General features: G+C 39.9%; 1 protein-coding gene across 4 annotated transcripts in view; it reads right to left on the bottom strand.

Moving 5' to 3' along the window:
- Positions 1 to 1,531, bottom strand: part of PTPN2 (protein tyrosine phosphatase non-receptor type 2) — an 86,809-nt gene extending 85,278 nt beyond the window's left edge. Inside the window, exon 1 of one of the 4 annotated variants that reach the window (XM_004742672.3) lies at positions 1,318 to 1,531. In XM_004742672.3, the coding sequence (XP_004742729.1) occupies positions 1,318 to 1,386 (69 nt within the window). In that variant the 5' untranslated portion in view covers positions 1,387 to 1,531. The remainder of the gene's footprint in view (positions 1 to 1,317) is intronic. The other 3 variants (XM_004742673.3, XM_004742670.3, XM_004742671.3) reach the window with 3 other exon arrangements.
- Between the last annotated feature and the right edge of the window lie 19,651 nt (positions 1,532 to 21,182).

Below are 21,182 nucleotides of genomic sequence, written 5' to 3'. Positions count from 1 at the left end.
AAAAGTTACATTCTGATCGTAATGACAAAGAAGCAATTTTTACCGTCCTTTAACTAAATGAATTTAAATGGGGAGAAACCCAGAATCATCCAGATTTACAGGAAAACCTTTTTTTTTTTTCCTTTTTCTGCAGAGTGAACCGAACAGCCGAAGCAACATTTAACTCACCAACCACTCAATTTAATCTTGGGAATAACATGCTAATAATGAAGCAGTACAGTACAGACAACTAAATCATTTTCAAAGAGATACAGTTCTGTATGAATTCAAAGGTTCTCTAGCTGATGTGAAGAAACTAGTCACAAAAGAATCCAACTACACTCATGATTCCACTCATACGGAGTTCGAGAAAAGGCAAGATTATTGTACAGCAGTAAGAAACCAGAACGGCGGTGGTCTGGTCTATGGGATGGAAGAAGGGGCATGACGGCACCTTCGGGGTAATGAAAAGGTTCATTATTTTGACCTGGTTGGTGCCTTACACAGGTGCACACATTTAGAAAACTCGCTTAACTCCGCACACAAAATCTGTGTCTCTTACTGTAAAGTATCCCTCGGTAAAGAAGATTTAAAAGAGAACACCCGTTTTCTTTCTTTTAACTAACACAACCAAAGCCAGATGTTCTCGTTCCTGGAAGCTGTGTGTGGAGGACGACCCACGCGCTGAGACACTGGGCTCTCTGAAAACATTCAGACTGCTGATTCGCCGGGAGCTTCCGCCGTCCCCACGGTTTAGGCACTGCCATTTCGAGAGGCCCCGCAGCCACCCAGAACACCGAGGCCAGAGCCAGCTGCGCCGTCGGAAATGGGTGCCGCGGCCGGCCTCCGCTCAGCCACAGAACACCTGGCCAGCGAAAAAGGTATCCGCGGGCAGAGTCAGCCACCAGGGCTTGCGAACTCCCACAAGCCTGCAGCCGGCTCCCCGCCGCCCGCCCGCGTCCCCCGAGGCCTCACTTCCCTTCTCTCGGCCCCCCGCGGACTCTCGGACCGCCCGCGGGTCTCCCGGGAACCCACCCCCCGCCCGACCTCCCAGGTCCCCCCCGGCTGGCGGAGTACGTCCTCGCCCGCCACCAGGCGCCGCTGTGGAGCCGCCTTCCCGAACTAACTCTGCGCTTGCGCTCCTGAAGAGCACTCCCGCCCGCCCAAAGTCTTTTCAGATGGGCCCAGAGACCCGGTCGGCGCAGGCGCGCCCCTGACGCGGCCCGCGCGCCGCCACTTCCGCCCCGAGCAGGAGGCGGGGGAGGCGGGAGGGAGCCGGCGGGCGCGAGCCCGGGTCCTCGGTGAGGACTGTGGCTACTGCGCGAGACCGCGACTCACCAAATACAGCTGCTGCCAGCGATTCTGAGCATCCAACTCCTCAAACTCCCGCTCGACGGTGGCAGACATGGCGGCGGGAGCGAGCTGGCGCGAGCGGAGCCTGCGCCGGCGGAGAGGCTCAGGCCCCGCACGATCCGGGGAGAGCGCTGGCGCTGCGGCGCATGCGCGCTCCGCGCCCTGCCCCGCCCCCACGCCGGGCCCGGCCGGCCGCGGGGAAAGTACCTGGAGCGTCGGACGTCAGCGCGCCGACTCGCGGCGCCTGAAGTCGGACGGCGGCGGGGCGGGACGTTTGGAGGAGGCGTGCTCCAGAGGGCGCCCAGGTGGAGAGAGGGCGGGGCCAAGGGGACCACCCGGAGGCTGCAGTTGGGGGAAGTGGGGCTCTGGGCGGTCGGCTCCTTGCACTTGAGTGGACTGGCCCTGGGGAGGAGGTACAGTACCGTGAGTTTCTCAGAAATGGAGCGGACCAAGAAAGTCCCTTGGGAAGACTTTCCTTCTTGCTGTCCCATTTCTCTTTTTCTCTTTAGTCTTAGTTTTTTTTAATGCAGTATTTTCGTTTTATTTTACACGTCGTCTAGGTCAGTTTGGAGACCTGTGTCCAATTTTGAAACAAATTTCTCCGCTCCCTCGGAGAGTATAAACCAGACTTAATGACAGCTCGTGTATGCCTGAAGGTTTTGTGCCAAATAAGCCACTATAGCCAAAGGAGAGGCAGCCTCTCTCGGAGTTACGGAGAATACATGCTGTTAAGTAAATGTCACACAACTTAAAAATTAATATTACCTAAAAGAACAAATAATCTTTTACAGCACAAACATGCTGGCTATGTAAATCATCCCTCTTCAGACCAAGATAACTCATTGTTGGTAAACCATATGCTTATATTATCTTGTTATGTCATCTTCCTAAGAAATGAGAAGGGTGAGGTGCCTGGGTGGCTCAATGGGTTAAAGCCTCTGCCTTGGGTTCAGGTCATGATCCCCGGGTCCTGGGATCGAGCCCCATATGGACTCTCTGCTCAGCACGGAGTCCGCTTCCTCCTCTCTCTGACTGCCTCTCTGCCTACTTGTAATCTCTGTCAAATAAATAAATAAAATTTTTAAAAAAGAGAACAATGAGAAGGGTTAGAAAAACTTTAGCGGTGCTACCCAATATTGACATTTAATTTTTTTCTTTTTAGATATTTATTATTTTTTCCAAAGACCTTATTTATTCATTTGAGAGAGAGTGTGAGTAGGGGGAGCGGCAGAGGGAGAAAGAGAGTCGCCGCTGAGCAGGAAGCCCAAATGTGGGCTGTATCCAAGGAGCGTGGGATCATGACCTGAGCTGAAGGCAAAGGTCCCTATTTATTGGGGAGGGGGGGGGGGATTTCCAGAAAACCCTGCTCAGCATGAGTCCAACTAGGAGCTTGATCCCAAGACCCTGAGATCATGACCTGAGCCGAAATCCAGAGTCAGAGGCTTAGCTGACTGAGCCACCCAGGTACCTGGATGTTTAAATTTTAATTGAAATTAAAAGAAATGACAAAGATTCACTCCTTGAACAAATTCTACTCAGGTTCCTCTGAGCACTTTTTCAATTAAGCATTGATTTTTGGACTTCCCTATTTCTCTGCATTGTCTAAGTTTTAGCAAGAATCTTACTAAGTCAGTTTATCCAGAATCCACCATTCTCAATATCTGATCGCCCTCAATACTTAATCAGGTTCCTCATCTTCCACTATCCCCCCGGGTGCTATCTGATCATCCTGGCCTGCCTACAGTAAGAATCCTATTAGATCAGTTTAGTCAGAATGCCCGTGATGTTTTTTGTGTTAAAAACAAGACAATACTCCTAAAATGGAGTTGCTTGCTAAACCCCCTGTTACCAGACCTGCAATTAATTACTGTTTCAACTCTCCCAGAAATGGGATCTTAAATATTTGAGTCAATTAGGAGTCACCTGATCAGCCCTAGTTAAGTAATCTGTTGATAGACCCCTGCTATCCTCTGAAGGAAAGTAATCTTGCAATAACCAATCTCCTTTTTGCCTAGTATAAGTAACTTGTTCCTGCCTCCTTTTGTCTGTAAGTCTTTCAATTTGTACAGCTCCTCAGATCATTTATATCTGCTAGATTTGATAATGCCTAGATCATGAATCATTGAATAAAGCCAATATTATCTTTGAAGTTTACTCAATTGAATTTTGTTTTGTAATACCTCTTAGCCATATTCTATCCACTGACCCTTCACCTTGCACCCTGGCTAAAAATTCCCATTAGCCCTGTCTATATTCAAAATTGAGCTCAATCTAAGTGATGAATGGTTAAAGAAGATGTGAGATATATATATATATAGTTACACATACAGTGGAATATTACTCAGCCATCAAAAAGAATGAAATCTTGCCATTTGCAGCAACATGGATAGTGCTAGAGTGTGTTATGCTAAGTGAAGTAAGTCAGAGAAAGACAAATATGATTTCATGCATATGTGGAATTTAGGAAACAAAACAGATGATGTCGTGGGAAGGAAAAAGAAAAGGGGAGGGAAACCATAAGAGACTCTTAACCACAGAACAAACAGGGTTGATGGAGAGAGATGGGTGGGGCATAGGCTAAATGGGTGATAGGTATTAAGGATGGCCCTTGTTATGAGCACTGGGTGCTATATATATGTAAGTAATGAATCACTAAATTCTCCTGGAACCAATATTACACTATATATTAACTAGAATTTAAATAAAAATTAAGAAGGAAAAAAAAAAGTTGAGCTCACTCTCTCGACCACTGCAAAACTCATTGCAGGGGCCCCTCGTCCTGTTACAATAGATCCCCCTCACTGTGAATAAAGTCTTCCTAAATCATCATTTTCAACAAGTGTCATGAAGTAAGTTTCTCAGTTCAGTTCCTCAGTTGTACTAGCCACATTTCAAAGGCTCAATAGCCACATGTAGCTAGTGGCTAATGTATCACAGAGCAAACGTATCAAAGTTCTATGAGACAGAGCTGTCTGAAAGGATTAAAATACATGGATGAAAATTTCACTATATACATAGTGAAAATTTTTACCAGTAAACACAGTAAGCTGTGGGAGGTAGAAGAAATTGTAGTAACAGAAAATTAAGCAACAAAGCATCCTTTCTCTTTACATAGTGTGATTTACAAACACATGAAACCTCCTCTAGAAATACCCCACAATGGTCCTGGTTTCTGAAGTTCTGTCAATGAAACTGATTATTTGTACTAATGGCATGGTATCTCCTGAGATGGTTGGGAAGGAAAAAGTTTTCCTTCAATCCTTCTGGATTCTTTGGCTGTTTCTAATCATCAAATTAACATAAAACATTAACAAGAGAAAAACAAAGTTAATTATATACATATGGGGGCCCCATAAGACATACTCAAGGATGAACTTGGTGATTGAGGCTCATATGCCATCTTGAGCTAAGGAATAGGATAGGGGTCCAGGGCTTCAAAGAGGAGGAGGGTGGGTCACCGGACAGTAAGAAGAGCAGATATTTGGTAATTAGATGTTTATTCTGCCACACAGGAAAAATGTTATCCTTGGTAAAAGCTCTCTTTCTGAGCCAAGCCTTCTATCTAAATTCTTTAAGGTAGTTTAAGGAGAGGTAAAGTTTTTCTTGAGTCTTGAGTGCCTTCAGCTGAAAATAGTCCCCGTGTCAAAGTAGCATATCTGGGGGATTTATTCTGAACCCCTTTCCTCACACATTTGAAACTTCCCCAAGAAGTTTCACAGTCTACAAGTTAAGCTCCAGCTCAGTGAACCAGGGTCTCAGGCCTGAGAGTAGGCTAGTTCAGTTAAACAGTTCTATCTCATTTCAGGAGACTCCCAATGCAGGTGGGCTCCCAAAGTTAAGCCTGTGGTGCAAATAATCAAATAATAAGAGGCATTTCTATGGGGGGGGGGTATAAAGATTAAAATTGGAGCAGATTAGAATCCCGGTTTCTGAATTCTGAAGACTGATGGTCAAGATTTCTAGATGTCCAGCTTGAAGCATCTTTGGATCGAGTGAGGGCAGGTAGTAACAATCCGATACAGTTTCTTGATTTGCAGTTTGAATGTCTCTGGTGGTGTTTCTTAATGGCCTGCATAGCAGCAGGCATGAAAATTGTCTATACATGAATGGTTATGGTGATTTCTCTGAAGTTTTTCTCAAGTTGTCCAGCATTAGTTTGCATGGCTTCAGGAAAAGGGCAGTTTAAGTTCTCAATGATTCCAAGTCAAAAGGGTGGGAGAACATTGGAAATGTTAGTTTGAGGAGTTACAGATCAATTTTAGAGTAAATTAGAAGAATGCAGGATCTAGTCTAGTTTATGAGAAAACAATCTCAAAGAGAATTAATAGCACTAGAATTTTATACCCAAAAAGGTATATTGCTGAAACATAATTTTTCCTCTACAGTTTTGCTCATTTTTATCAAAGATAACCATAGCAAGACTCATCTGCAAACTAAATCTTATTTCAATAAAGTTGGCTTGATTATTTATATAAGTACATCAAGGTAATGATTGACCATATAAGCTGCTTAGCTGGAACTTTTCATAAGGAACCAAGATTCAATTTTTAAAAGCCTCTTGAGGCTAAGAAGCCACACCAAACACTCACCATCAGACTTTGCCTGCAATACCCACAGATTTGGGTGAATTCCTCTTTTCTCAAGATCCCCCAAATATCCTGAGGTTCCTGTGCCTGCCAGGAAGCAACCTTTCTTACCTGTTGCTGGGAACCCTATAAGCAAGGTACCAGGCCGATTTTTCCAATGGGCTTTATTGGCTCCATAGAGTCAACTTCAGTTCCTTAAAGCTATCTGGTTGTATCTTAATTTGTTTATATCTCTCTCAAATATAACATTTAGTTAAAGCTTAGTATTATAACAAAAGTTGCCAATTGTGTCCTGTTACAAGGAGAACGGATTCTTATTGAACTTATATCAATAACCATATTGCCATGAAAACAAGAATACTCACTAAGTTTCTGAATGCTGGAGGGATCCAGTAGGGAGAAAAACATAAATATTTCATGCCTACTTATAAGAGGATAATTTACCAAATTTCTGCAAGTCATAGTTAGCTTGAGAGGAAAGATTCCCTTATATCTGGAAAGTACAAACTTTGAAATCAGCAATATTTTCTTTTTTCTTAAAGTTTGTTTGTTGGTTTGTTTAAGTAATTGCTACACCCAGTGTGAGGCTGGGACTCACAACCCTGAGATCAAGAGTCACATGTTCTATCCACTGAGCCAAGCAGGTGCCCCAAGAATCAACAATATTTTAAATACAAACTCATAAATAATTGTAATTATCCTACTTAGTTCATGTAATCCCATGTAATTAATTCTTGTTTTGCTTGAGTCCAGTTTTTCTTTTTTTCTCTGTTAATGCTGGAAATTCTTCTTTTTTTTTAAACAAGTACAGTTCTTTTTTTTTTTTTTGTCTCCTTTTTTTCTAGATTTTTATTTGTTTATTTGGCAGAGAGAGACACAGCGAGAGAGGGAACACAAGCAGGGGGAGTGGGAGAGGGAGAAGCTGGTTTGCTGCCCAGCTGAGAGCTCCATGCAGGGCTTCATCCCAGGACCCTGGGATCATGACCTGAGCCCAAGGCAAACACCTACCGCCTGAGCCACCCAGGTGCCCCAATGCTGGAAATTCTTACCCAGTTCAGTTTTATAATCTTTAAGTTACCAGAAATCTCTATTAGTCAAAGTTCTTTCAATCTCCTTGAAGATGAAACACATTTGCAAAAGCATCAGGGTAAAACGATAATTGTCTATAAATAACAAAAAAACTTCAAAATGCCTATGTTAAAGATCTGATGAGAGTTCATTATAATGTAATTGACAAGGAAATTGAGTTGTTTTTATGACATACAACATTTTAAGGTCATAATTAGAATTATTATAGAAGAACAGAATCGAATTTTAGAAATTTTATATAATTTCTATAATGCTTATATGAATAATATTCACCCATACAGTATAACCTAAAGAGGTTTATCATCACTTATTTGAAAATGCTTCCCATATAATTTAACATATCAAATAAGCTTAATTAATTTCATATCTCTCTTTTATAAGAAGAGATAACAAATCTTTTCAGGTACTCCAGGAATCCTCTGGAATATCTCCTACCTCAAAGTTAGTTCTAAGTCAAAAAGCCTTTGATTAAAATTTGAATTATGGGGATTTGTCAAAAATATCAAAGAGTTTGAACCTTTGATTAAATAGGATCAGAGGGGGCACCTGGGTGGCTCAGTGGGTTAAAGCCTCTGCCTTCTACTCAGGTCATGATTCCAGGGTCCTGGGATTGAGCCCCACATTGGGCTCTCCACTCAGTGGGGAGCCTGCTTCCCCATCTCTCTGTCTGCCTCTCTGCCTGCTTGTGATCTCTGTCTGTCAAATAAATAAATAAAATCTTTAAAAATAAATAAATAAATAAATAAATAGGATCACAGGTCATTATGAAATGACACTTTGTGTATTTAAAATACCACAGTTACAATAAAACATTTTAAAAGCAAATACAAAAGATTACATAGTTTTGAGGAAAACTTAGCACTTTTAATATGGAAAAGGTTCAGTTTTTTTAAGTAATCAAAGATCTAATTAAGACAAAATAAAGGGTACCTGGCTCTTCATTTAGGAGGAGGATGCCACCCTTGATCTTAGGGTTGGGAGTTTGAGCCCCACATTGGGCAGAGATTCCTTAAATAAATTTTTTTTAAAAAGATAAAATGAAGCACAGGGCTTCATTTTAAAATCCATTGTGCATTTTTAAAAATATTGATTTATTTATTTATTGGAGAGTAAGAATGAAAGAGAGAAAATGTGTGAGGGGGGAGGGGCAAAGGGAGAGGGAAAGAGAGAATCCCAAGCAGAGTCCGTGCTGATCACGGAACCTCATGAGGGGCTCAATCCTGCAACCCAAGATCATGACCTTAGCTGAAATCAAGAGTCAAAGCTTAACTGACTTAGTCACCCAGACCCCCGAGGCACAAGACATTATTTTAATAAAACATAAAATTTTTGTTTTCTAGGTAGATTACTTTAAGAGCAAAGAAAATCCTTTCACAATCTCTTATTATCAAGAGCAGCTTTTAACAGAGAAAGAAACAAAATTTTAATTTTGCATCATCTTACTTTTGATACTCAAGCTCATTCACTTAATTAAATTTATTTCAATCTCAAACAGCCCTGACCATACCAAAAAATTTAAAAATTCCTTTCTAAAGATTCCTTTTCCACAAATCTTTTACAATTTTCTTTTTCCTCAAGAAAACACACGTTTAACTTGTATGCAAAGATATTTCCCTTGTTATTTCAGTAGCATTAATAATGTATATTAATTATAATTCTTAACCATTAGAAACCTTAATTCCTGGTGAAAACTAAAAAGTAAGCAATTGTGAACTGTATCATACCAGCACTCTTTACACTGGCAAATTTATTAATACATTTCATAATTTCTAGAAGCATGTGCTTCTTCACAGTATATTTCAATGTGACACATGTTTACCAACAAGCCCAAATATCTTTATCTTCTCTGTAATTGTGTTTTTAAAAACCCCAAAAATTAAGCTGAGTAAATTTGAAGATGTAATTGGCAAAATTCATGAATCTAATAGAATCCTATCTAGCTAATGTTAAGGAGACCTATGGAGTTGGACCAAATGGAAGATTTTGGCAGAAGAGCCAGTAATAAATGTTCAACATTTTCTCTTAATTGGAAATTATCTAGATATTTAATGATTATGCATCATCTAATTTAACTTAGCAGAATGTTTTAAAGTTACCAAAATGATTTGCGGTAAGTATTTAAGTAGACATAACTTAAAACATAAATATTACTGATAATTTATAAATTTTTATTTTACTTACATCTATTTAATTCATATTTTCTTAACAACTATGTTTAGATTAGTCATGAGAATTTCATGTGATATTAAACAGGTGAACATCATCTTACATTTCTTACTAACAAATTCTGTAAAAAAGATAATATGAGCTTTTAGTAAACCTAGGGGGGATAAAAGTATTATATTTAATACTAAAGACATGTCTGTATTAATTAAGCCAACAAACTTAAACTTGCATTTATTTTATTTTTAAGATTTTATTTATTGGGGAGCCTGGGTGGCTCAGTGGGTTAAGCCGCTGCCTTCGGCTCAGGTCATGATCCCAGAGTCCTGGGATCGAGTCCCGCATCCGGCTCTCTGCTCAGCAGGGAGCCTGCTTCTCTCTCTCTCTCTCTGCCTGCCTCTCCATCTACTTGTGATTTCTCTCTGTCAAATAAATAAATAAAAATCTTTAAAAAAAAAGATTTTATTTATTTATTTGAGAGAGAGAGAGCACAAGCAGTGGGGAGGGGCGGAGGGAGAAGGAGAAGCAGGCTCCCCGCCGATCAGGGAGTCCAATGAGGGACTGGATCCCAGGACCCTGAGATCATGACCTGAGCCAAAGCCAGATGCCTAACCAACTGAGCAACCCAGGTGCCCCAAACTAGCTTTTATTTACTTAAAATTATCTTAGATCACCAGAACTCGAGAAACATTTGGGTTAATTTCTATTGTATTTCTGAGATTTAGAAATGCTTAATTTTTAAGTGCTTAATTTTAAGTCAATTAAATAGAGCTCCTTTACAAATTATTTTTAGCAATACCTTTGAGGGGCAGAAAAATAACACACATCTAAACATACACAAATAGAAATACACAGACATACAGACAGACACAGAGATCATATAGTTACTAATATTTGCAGAGATTTTTCCTATACCCAATTTCCAATACTTCCCCTCTTCTCTTTTTTTTTCTTTCTGTTGAGAAACTTCTCTCTAAAGTTTGCATTTCAAAGAAAGGCTCTTAGGTTCTAGAGAAAAAAGGGGTAGAAAATCTTCATCAGAAAAGCACAAAGAAAGTATCCAAGTTCCTCCAATATAAATGTTGGTTTCTTGAAGGCAATACTTATAAGCCTTTTGAGATAAAGAGAGAAGGTCTGGGGAGTGGTTAAAAGGAAAGATTGACTTTGAATTGTTCCGGGAACCATGTTTCCAGTTTTACAAGGATTTGTAAAATAAGGACAGTTGTGTTTACTCCCTCAAGGAATTGGGTTGCAACATAAATGACATCATAGGTTGATCTACCCATCCAACTACATTGTCCTCAATTTGTTTCTTTCTTTCTGTGTACATAATCTTACTTTAGCTTAGTGGAGAAGGCCTTTAAAAAATTTCTATCATGCTGAATATCAGGCTCCAATCTGGCCAACTTTTGACTACAGAGCTACATTTAAAAAAAAAAAAAAATTCTTTTAACTATCTTGTTAGTTTTCAGCCAGGACCAACAGCAAACATTTCAGAGTTTAATCTGCCTTTGTAATAAAGTGTTAACAAAGGCTTTCCTTTTGAGTGTGCAATTCAACCTTGGATTGATTCACCTTAGGGGAAAAGTCTATCAGCCCCTGAATATTGACCTTCAGATAATCGTTTGTAGGGGGGCCTAGGAGAAATTCTGGTCATCAGTTTCCTCTGGAGGGAATATCCCAGCAGGTCATCTGGCTGGTCTGATGACTACAATATAATCATGGGTGGAAGAAATACCCCTTAGCAGCCAAACAAGTTCCTTATGCATGGGGTTTTTAAGTAGCCATTAATCCTTTTTAAATGCAGTGGGATCCTCTGAAAGTAGGGGTCAGGGGGTTTTAGAATTTAGAATTTAGAGTATCTGGGGCTGCTCAGGGGACATGAATTCTTTGAGTGAGAGTCTAGGATCTATCTGAAAGGACATTACATAGGAAGACCTGAGGTTGGGAGCACCAAATTATGGAATCCAGCAAAGCAAGAGCAAGAGCAACCGCCACTCCCGGGTGCTTTGGCTCAATCCAATTCCTGACTTTCAGCTTGTACACAAGTAACCTGTATACCAGGGCCTGGAGATCAGGCCCAGAGTGCTGTCTGTAAATCCTGTAGGAAAAGGGAAGTTAAAACAGGCAGATGGGGCTGGATTTTGAGAAGAGACATTTATGTTGGATTTAATTTTTGTTCTAGGTCTAACTCCTGTTCGTTCATCCTATTAAGGGACTCCCTCAGGCTAGCCCTTATATTTTTGTGTGTCCTCTATTTAATTTGGTCCTTCCATAAGTAAGATAGTTGTTTGGAATGAGAGCTCTCTAAAAAAAATTTTTTTTCTTTCAGATATAACCAATTCAAAGGATCCATTTTCTGGTCAATTAAGAGTTGGCTCTCATTAATCTCAAAAGCAGCTCCAACTAATAAGCATTTTTTATGGCTTAACCAAGGATGAAAGAGGCACCACAAGAGAATGCAAAAATGCAGCCCTCACGAGATCTAAAAAATATACTCCCAGACCTAGACTGAGAAAGGCAAAGGAGTTCATTGCACAGGCAGCAAGGACAGCACTGTGGAAACAGTGTCTCCAGTTTCCCACAATAACGCAAGACACCTCTAGTCACTGCTGCTAATTTGTGACACAGGCAGGTCCCTCTGGCATGGCACTAATGAGACAACGAAGGTTGAGACAACAAAGGCCCCTTCTACACTGGGACCCCTTACAACCATTTCCCCCTGAGAGCTGGCACAGTTGAACAAAGAGATCATCACTTGTGACTTTATGTCTGGGAAACCAGTCTATTCCCCTGGCCACTAAAAGGCCCCCTGGTTAAGTGCACCTTCCAGCTGACAGAGACCAGAAGAGAATATTCTCACTGGTCAAATACCCAAGCTCTTTGGATACTGAACAAGACAAAAAAGAAAAGCCCCATCTGTTTTCTACATAGGGGATCCACAGTAAAGTAAACAAATGTCAGTCTAGTGAGAACCATGAACTCACCAGTCTATGAGGCTGCCTTCTATAAATACAGGTTTATAGAGCCTGTATCTGCATTCCACCTTATAATTTTTCCTCTCTAAGTCAAACAACACAATGGAAAGGAAAACAGCAACCATCTCTGGAGGAAAGGATCAGTAAAACCAGGAGTGCTCATTATAAATCTGTAGCAGGGTCCCTATACCCAAGGAAATAGTTCCACAAATATTTCCTCTTGCTATGTAAACTTAGAAAAATTTAAAAAAAAAAAATTCCACCTGGCTCATTTCCACCTGACTCTACAGGTAAAGATCCAGGAAACTAATGAGGTAAGAATTTTTACCTTCTTTGGCACTTGTCAGAGACCCCAGGATATCTATGCTGCAGCAGTGAGCAGTGTCAAGCCAGCAAAGTATCCTGCCAATTATGCCAATTATTGGGGAGGAAAATAATTTTATTTTACCCTTATAGGTTCTTTGGCTGGTCTAATAAATTAACATAAAAGAGGTTGACAGGAGGAAAACAAATTTGATTACATATATTTATGGGAACCCCATAAGAATATGAGACTCAAGGATGAGCCTAGCAATTGAGGCTTGCTAAGGAATTGGATAGGAGTCTGGACTTCCAAGGGGAAGAGGTGATTCATAGACAATAAAAAGAACAGAAGTTTGGTAATTATATGTTTGTTCTGCTATACAGTTTTTAAAAAGTTATCTCTCAGGAATAGCTTTCTTTCTGGGCCAGGCTCCCTATCTAACTTATTTTAGGGAGTTCAAGGGAGAGGTAAAAGGTTTTCTTGAGTCTGCTGGGTCTTGAGTACCATCAGCTGAGAATAGTCCATATGCCAAAGTGGCACATTTTGGGGAGACTTGTTCTAAACCTCTTCAGCATCAATCAGCTTATCAGATTACTTTCCAGCCTGAAAACATACTGTTCTATAAGGAAAGGCAACCCATTAGCCCATTTAAATCAACTGATTTTTTCCAAGGTTGACCTTAGTCGGGGTATTTCCCTAAAAAGAAGAGCCTCTTGATCTAAAAGTAACAATTCTGTCACCAGATATTTACCATCCCTTTGGAACCCACTTGTCAACCTCTCTGTTTGGGGGAGAGTAGTGCTTGCCCCTCTAACTGTCTGCCGCAGTTTGCTGAGTGCAGCTAAGTTTCTAAGGCAGTGATTCTCACTAGCATTATTTACATCAGCTGTGACCTTGTTAGAAACACAAATTTCAGTCCCCAGACCAGTCTACTGAATCAATGGAGACCAGGAAACAGTTTTAACAAGCTCTCCGGGGGATTCTTACACATGTTGAAGCTTGAATACTATTGATCTAGAAGAGAGTTAACTCTTCTAGAATATCTAGAATATAGCTTGTTCTCTCTGACATAGCCCAACTAGGTCCTACCTAGCCAATTCCAAGGACACCTAAGCTAGACCTTTGCCCAATCTGAAGTTGAGAAAGGAAGTTTTCAAGATTTTAAAGTATCAGGTTCACCTTTTGCCTCTAAGTGGTTGAAGTCCCCTTGATAGTAGCTATACTTTAATGAACGTATTTTTATATATTTAAGAAAATACACAGTGAACAAATCTTTTAATTTAGAAATTCTTTTAAAAATAAATATTAATTTTAAAAAATACCCATGTGTATTTTCAAATACATTTATATATATATATGAGATATTTATTCATTTTAAAGATAATTTTTGATGGGTTGTATATTTGAATCCATAGTAATGTCTCAGCGCATTCAGCTTCTGCTGCCACAGACAGGAACCACTCATCTAGACCAAAAAAAAAAAAAAAAAAAAGAGAGAGAGAGAGAGACATAGCAAGAATTTAGATCCATCCTTTCACTGGAATAAAGCCTACCTTCTGAATTTCAGTTTCCTGAGAAGTTCCTCTAATTAACAACAGAAATTTGTACCCCTTTGCCCTGAAAAACCCCTTAGGCCCCTTAACTAGAACTTCAAAGGGACAAGCATATCAAGCTATAACCCAAAAACCTGCTGTCTGTATAGAGGATGTACATTTACAGAGCTGGGCAAACTTTTGTTTTGTTGCATAGTTTCCAGTGAGAATGGAACTTCAATTAAGTACATACATATTTTTGAAATAAAACTTTTGTTGAAATTGGTTTTTTTTTAATTAAGAAAAAAAGGTCTAAAATGCAGTCACATGTGCTAGACCCTACAGCAGCAAACCAAGACCTCATACCCAAACTACTTGCAGTTTCAGCCTCACCCAGGAATATAACCTCTAACCAACAAATCTGGGATCTCGTGGTCAGCACTAGTGCAGAAACCCACCTGGTAGACCCCTCCTGTTCCCAGCAGGAAGGTGACCTTGTCCGAAACAATCCACTCTGTTAATAACTTCCTTCCTCTGCCTCCTTCGGCCTATAAAATTCTTCCATTCTTTACAAGTTTTTCTTCTTGCTAGGTGGGATGCTGCCCGATCCATGAGTTGCTGAATATAGCCAATTAGATCTTCAAATTTATTCAGTTGAATCAACTTTTAACTAAATATACATACAGAAATACACACAAATCATAAATATGTAAGTCAGTGACTTTTTACAAAGTGAACACAGCCATATACCAATACTCAGGTTAGGAACAGGAACTCTAACTGATCTCCAGAAACCCCCTCTAGCTCTGTGCTAGATACCACACCACCCCTGGGTAACCAGCACCCTGCTCTTTAAAACCACTGATTGGTTTTGCTCTTTTTGTACTTTATTTAATTATATAGTGAATTTTTTTTTTGTGCCTCATTTCTTTGGCTCGACATGTTTGTGAGATTCATCTCTATTGTGGCATGTAGAAGTAGTTCATTTGTTCTCATTGCTAAATAGTATTTGATTGTTTGATGCTTCCACAATTTATTTATTTAATCTAAATTTTATTTTCAATTTGGGATTATCATGAAAAGTATCATTTGTATACGTGCGTCTGTGTGTGTTTTGTTTTTTAAGATTTTTTTTTCTTTAAGAGAGAGAGAGAGAGCACAAGCAGGAGGGGCAGAGGAGGGAGCAGAAAATTTCAAGCAGATTCCATGCTGAGTGCTGAGCATGGAGTCTAACATGAGGCTCAACTCAGGACCCTGAGATCATGACCTGAACTAAAACCAAGAGGTGGACACTAAACCAGTTGTGCCACCCAGGTGTCCCACGAAGGGTACTGTTTTGAATATTCTTATAGTTGTCTTTTGGTGAATGTATATGCTCATTTCTCTTGGGCACATATCAGGAGTGGGGTGCTGGATCATAGTGTATGTGGGTGTTTAGCTTTACCATGTAATGCTGAACAGATTTGAGTGGTTGTACTCCCCTGAGATTCGACACAGGACAATAATGCCTACCATTTTCACTTATGTCCAACATTATAAAGCCATAGCAACAGCTAATAAGAATGAAGAAATGGCATAATGAATGCAAAAGATAAAACAAAGTTGATATTATATTACATATTATGCAGACAGAAAATCCAAAGTAATCTACAACTAGATTAATAAATGAATTTAACAATGTCATTGAATACAAAGTTAATATTTATAAAAATCAACTATAATTTTATCTAACAGCAAACAAATAGAGAATTAAAAAATTTATGATATAAATTATTTGGGGAGAATATTTAACAGAAGACTAACAAAACCTCTAGTCTGAAAACCACAAATTATTACCAAGAGAAACGAAAGAAGAACTACATTAATGGAAGGGTATGTAATGCTCATGGCTTGAAAACTTTAGTGTTAGAATCTCAGAGTATGGAGTCAATGTAATCTCAAACAAAATCCTGCCAGAGCTTATTTGGTGGTATGAAAAGAAAACTTTCCACAGATGATTTACTGATCTACTAGACGTTTATTCAGCAATTCATCGCTTGGGTAGCCTCCACTCTGGCACATAGAAAGGCATTCTGAAGAATGAGAGATTTGTATAGATGAAAGTGAGCAAAATGTAAAACTCGGGTTTTTTTTTTTTTTTTTTTTTTTTTAAATCTGGTGCAAAAGGAAGTTCTACTGGGCATTTGCTGATTGGTTAAAGTGGGGTTATTTCATTGCATGGAGCCAAGGGAAGTCTTAGATCTGGGTCAGACAAGTTGTGCTGAGTGAGCAAGTACTGACTGCTTGACCTAGGCCTGCCTTTTGGTTGGAAGACACAAGGGTAGAAGGTTAGGTGAGTTCTGTGGGGCTTAGCAGGAGCAACTCCATCTTGGGACAAGAACAGACACTTTATTTTTACCTTTTTAAAAGTTTATTTGTTTATTTATTTGAGAGAACAGAGAGCAAGAGCAGAGTGAGAGTGATAAGTAGGCTCCCCGCTGAGTGGGGAGACCAACATGAGGCTCAATCTCAGGACCCCAGCATGAAAACCCTAGCCTAAGGCAGACACTTAACCAACTGAACCACCCAGGCGTCCCCGAGGCCAGACACTTTAACACTGGAAACTGACGAGCCAAATCTAACATTTATATAATAATGCAAGGGCCAAAAATAGCCAAAATAATTTTGAGGAAGAGGAAACTGGACGTTTTGCTCTGTCAGATATTATTACATATTCTAAAGCTACAATAATTAAAACAGTGCGAAGATAGACAAATAGAATGAAACAGAAGAGAATCAGGAAACAAACTCATGGTTCCAAGAGTAGACAAGTAGAAGAATGGATCTGGAGGACTTCATCCCTCCAGATATCAGGATCTATTATAAAGACAGTGTGATATTAATGCAAACGTCGACAAGCTAACCAGCAGAACTAAAAGAAAGTCCAAAAACAGGCTCACACATATACAATTGTGTGTGTGTGTGTGTGTGTATTTCACAGAGGTTGACACTGGTACGATGAGGAAATGAAGGTGTCTTCAAATGGTGGTGGTTCCGAAAAGTAGACATTGTATGTTTCCATTCATATGAAGTTCTAATATAGACAGCAGACATTTAAATGAAGATCATATAAGTAGCAGAGTAGTGCTTATCTATGGGGCAGTCAGAGTGGGATGGAGATGTTCACTGTGAAGGAGCATGAGAGAACCTTCTGGGACTCGGGAAATATTCTATATCTCAATCTGGGTTCCATATAATACATATTTTTGTATCTATGTACAAAAATTTGTTGAGCTATACATTTAAGATTTCTGTACTTTATTGTATGCATGATAACCTCAATAAACACTTAAAAATTTAAATAAATAAGAGTAAATCGTGGTTTGATTTTCTTTGGGTAAATACCGAATAGAGGAATTATTGGAGCACATGGTATTTCTATTTTTATATTTTTGAGGAACGAACTTCCTATTTTCCACAGTGGCTGTACTGATTTACTTACATACCCACCAACATGAGGGTTCTTTTTTTCCTACATTGTCACCAATGCTTGTCATTTCTTGTTTTGTTGAGAAGATACTTGTGCCTCTGTGTTTACTGCAGTATTACTTATAATAGCCAAGTTATGGAAGCAGCCCAAGTGCCCATTTATAAATGAAGGGATAAAGAAAATGTTAGAGGGGCACTTGGGTGGCTCAGTGGGTTAAAGCCTCTGCCTTCAGTTCGGCTCATGATCCCAGGGTGCTGGGATCGGGCCCCAGATTGGGCTCTCTGCTTGGCAGGGAGCCTGCTCCCCCTGCTCTCTCTCTGCCTACTTGTGATCTCTGTCTGTCAAATAAACAAATTAAATCTTTAAAAAAAAGATAATGTTAGATTGCATTTCTATTATATATATATTCTACTACCTGTGTGTGTATATATATTTTATATATATGTACATATATATGTAAATAAAATATTACTCAGCCATAAAAAAGAATGAGATCTTGTCATTTGTGACAACATGGATGAACCTAGAAGGTTTTATGCTAACTGCATGCCAGAGAGAGAAAGACAAATACTATTTGATTTCACTTATATGCATAATCTAAAAAACAAATGAATAAACAGCAGAAGCCGATCTATATATACAGAGAACAAACGGATGGTTGCTAGAGCAGAGCAGGATCGAGGGATGGGCAAAACAGGTGAAAGGAGATGGGAGATACAGGCTTTCAGTTACTGAATGAATAAGTCAGAGGAGTAAAATGTGCAACACAGAAAATACAGTGAATGATACTGTAATAGTATTGTATGGTGATGGGTGGTAGCTACACTTGTGGCGAACATAGCCTAACTTATAGAGTTCTTGAATCACTATGTTGTAAACTTGAAACTAATGTAACATTATGTGTCAGCCGTACTCAGTTTCTTTTAAAAAGATAAATGGTGCTGGGATATTTAGAAATATATTTAGAAATACATTTAGAAATATATCTAACATGATATTTAACAGGCTTACGTCACCTAGGGAACATAGCCGAAAGCTGTACACAGCTTCCAAAGCCACACAATGTACTTTGATTTTCTCAAATTGCCAGCAACAACAATGTATAGATATGAAGCTCAGGGGATGTAGATGAGAATTCACTCACCGTGACTCCATATTTTACCGTCATAAACTATATCTGCTGTCTAAGTTTGTACCAAATGCAATTAATGATTCTAACAAAAATGTTAATATTTATTCAACTTAATGTATAGCTTCCAAAACAGCTTTGGTAAGATCCCAAATAAGTTATAGCTTTTTTAAAAAATCATCAATAATACAAGAAACATTAGGTGTTGGTGAGGATATGGAGAAAGGTGAACCCTCTTGCATTCTTGGTGGGAATGCAAACAGGTGCAACCACTCTGGAAAACAGTATGGGAGTTCCTCAAGAAGTTAAAAATAGAACTACCCTATGATCTAGCAATCATACTACTGGGTATTTACTCAAAGAACCCAAAAATATTAATTCAAAGGAATGCATGCAGCCCAATGTTTATTGCAGTGTGAATCACAATAGCCAAATTATGGAAACAGACTAAGTGTCCCTTCATGGATGAATGAATAAAGAAGATGTGGTATGTATATACAATGGAATATTAATAGGTCATAAAAATGGGGCTAGAGAGTATAATGCTAAGCAAAATAAATCAGAGAAAGACAAACGCCGTATGATTTCACTTGTATGTAGAATTTGAGACACAAAACAAACAAGCAAAGGGGAGAAAAGTGAGAAGCAAACCAAGAAACAGACTCTTAACTGTAGAGAACAAACTGATGGTTATGTAACCAGAGGGGAGTGAGGGCAAGGGAATGGGTTAAGTAGATGGTGGGAGTTGAGGAGGACACTTGTGATGAGCACTGGACGTTGTATGGAAGTGCTGAATCACTATGTTATACACCTGAAACTAATACTACCCTGTATGTTAACTATACTGGAATTAAAATTTTAAATTTTTTCAAAAATAACTATGTAACCCAACTACACAGCATATATGGTAGACTTCCAAATGAACTTCCATTGTCTCTGAGTATCCTGGTTATCAATTCATGGCCTTTAAGCTCCAAAACCTCCTTTTTTGTCTTCTCTGTGAAAAACAGATCTGGGTCCTTTCAACATGTCCCCCGCCCCCCTGCTAGCTGACCTGATGTTCATCTTTGTCAGAAGAGATCAGTGAAGAGACATCACAAGAGAAAAGGATTTCCCTCCTGACTCCAGCGTGATTTTTCAGCAGGTTCCCATAGTTCAGGAGGCTTCTCCAACCCTGAGTTCCTGCATCACCCTGTTCCTTGGGTGCTTTATGCAGCAGAGTACCTTCAGTGAGATATCTCCCATGAATAGCTTTCCTGGGCCCCCTCGATAGCTGATTTCTAGCAGCCTTCAGAAAGCCGTGTAGTGGGTTGAATTGTGGCCTTCCAAAAAGATGTCTCCTCCAAGCCTGTGAGTGTGGCCCTATGAAGAAACAGGATCTCTGTGGATGTAATTAAGGGAAAGGTCTCAAGATGAGATCATTGTAGGTTATCTGGGTAGGCGCTAAATCCAATGACAAGTGTCCTTAGAAGGGCAGAGAGGGATGTCTGGGTGGCTCAGTTGGTTAAGCTGCTGCCTTCGGCTTGGGTCATGATCCCAGGGTCCTGGGATCGAGTCCCACAACGGGCTCCTTGTTTGGGAGGGAGCCTGCTTCTCTCTCTGCCTCTGCCTGCCTCTCTGCTTGCTTGTGTTCTCTCTCTCTCTCAATCTCTGACAAATAAATAAATAAATAAAATCTTAAAATAAAAAAAAAGGGTAGAGAGAGATTTGAAACGGGAAATAGCAACGAACTGATGGAGGCCCAGAAACACCTGCAGCTGCCAGAAGCCAGCAGAGGCAAGAGAAGATTCCCCTCCACCCACGGTGACTTCAGAAGAAGAAGAGCCCCACAGATGCCTTCATTTCTGACTTCTGGCTTCCAGAACTGACAGAGAATGGATTGCTGTTGTCTTAAGCCACCAAGTGCATGGTGAGGTATTTGGGCAGCCAGCTGTACAGGATTTCTGGCAAGTTCCACTGCTGTAGTTCCACAGGGTCTCCTCTGCCATTTGGTATGTCAGAGGCATGGCTTCTCAAGGAGGTGTGGCTCTCAACACCAAGAGGGTGTCTGTGATAGGGGGCGAGTAGAGGGGGTGCCCTTCCTTGGACACTCTCTCAGCTAGAGGGGTAACGGTTATACTTACTATGCTTTTTTCTTTTCTTAAGATTTTATTTATTTATTTGAGAGAGAGAGAGAGAGAGCATGATTGCGGGCTGTGGGGGGAGAGGCAGAGGGACAAGCAGACTCCCCATAGAGCAGGGAACCCAATGTAGGGCTCTATACCAGGACCCCAAGATCATGACCTGAGCTGAAGACAGACGCTTAACTGACTGAGCTACCCAGGCACCCCTGTACCTTCTACTCTTATATTCTTCAGAGTTCTTTGTACTTTTCTAGAGAATCATTTGTTACTCCAGTGTCCTGTTATAGTTAATGAACCTTTACATTTTCTCTCTTCAAATTATTGTGTGATAACTCTCTTCTGATTAGACCCAGATTGATACTCTGAGAAATAAGAAGACTTAAAAAATTGTGTTTCTAAATTTAACTTCTTTGTTTTTTAAAAAGATTTTATCTATTTATTTGACAGAGAGAGAGAGAGAGAGCGTACAAGTATAAG

This window comes from Mustela putorius, unplaced genomic scaffold, assembly GCF_011764305.1.
Source record: "Mustela putorius furo isolate JIRA1106 unplaced genomic scaffold, ASM1176430v1.1 tig00003858_pilon_pilon_pilon, whole genome shotgun sequence".
Taxonomy (NCBI): Eukaryota; Metazoa; Chordata; class Mammalia; order Carnivora; family Mustelidae; genus Mustela; species Mustela putorius.
The sequence above is the reverse complement of the archived record's forward strand: the minus strand, read 5'-3'. Positions and strand labels throughout refer to the sequence as shown.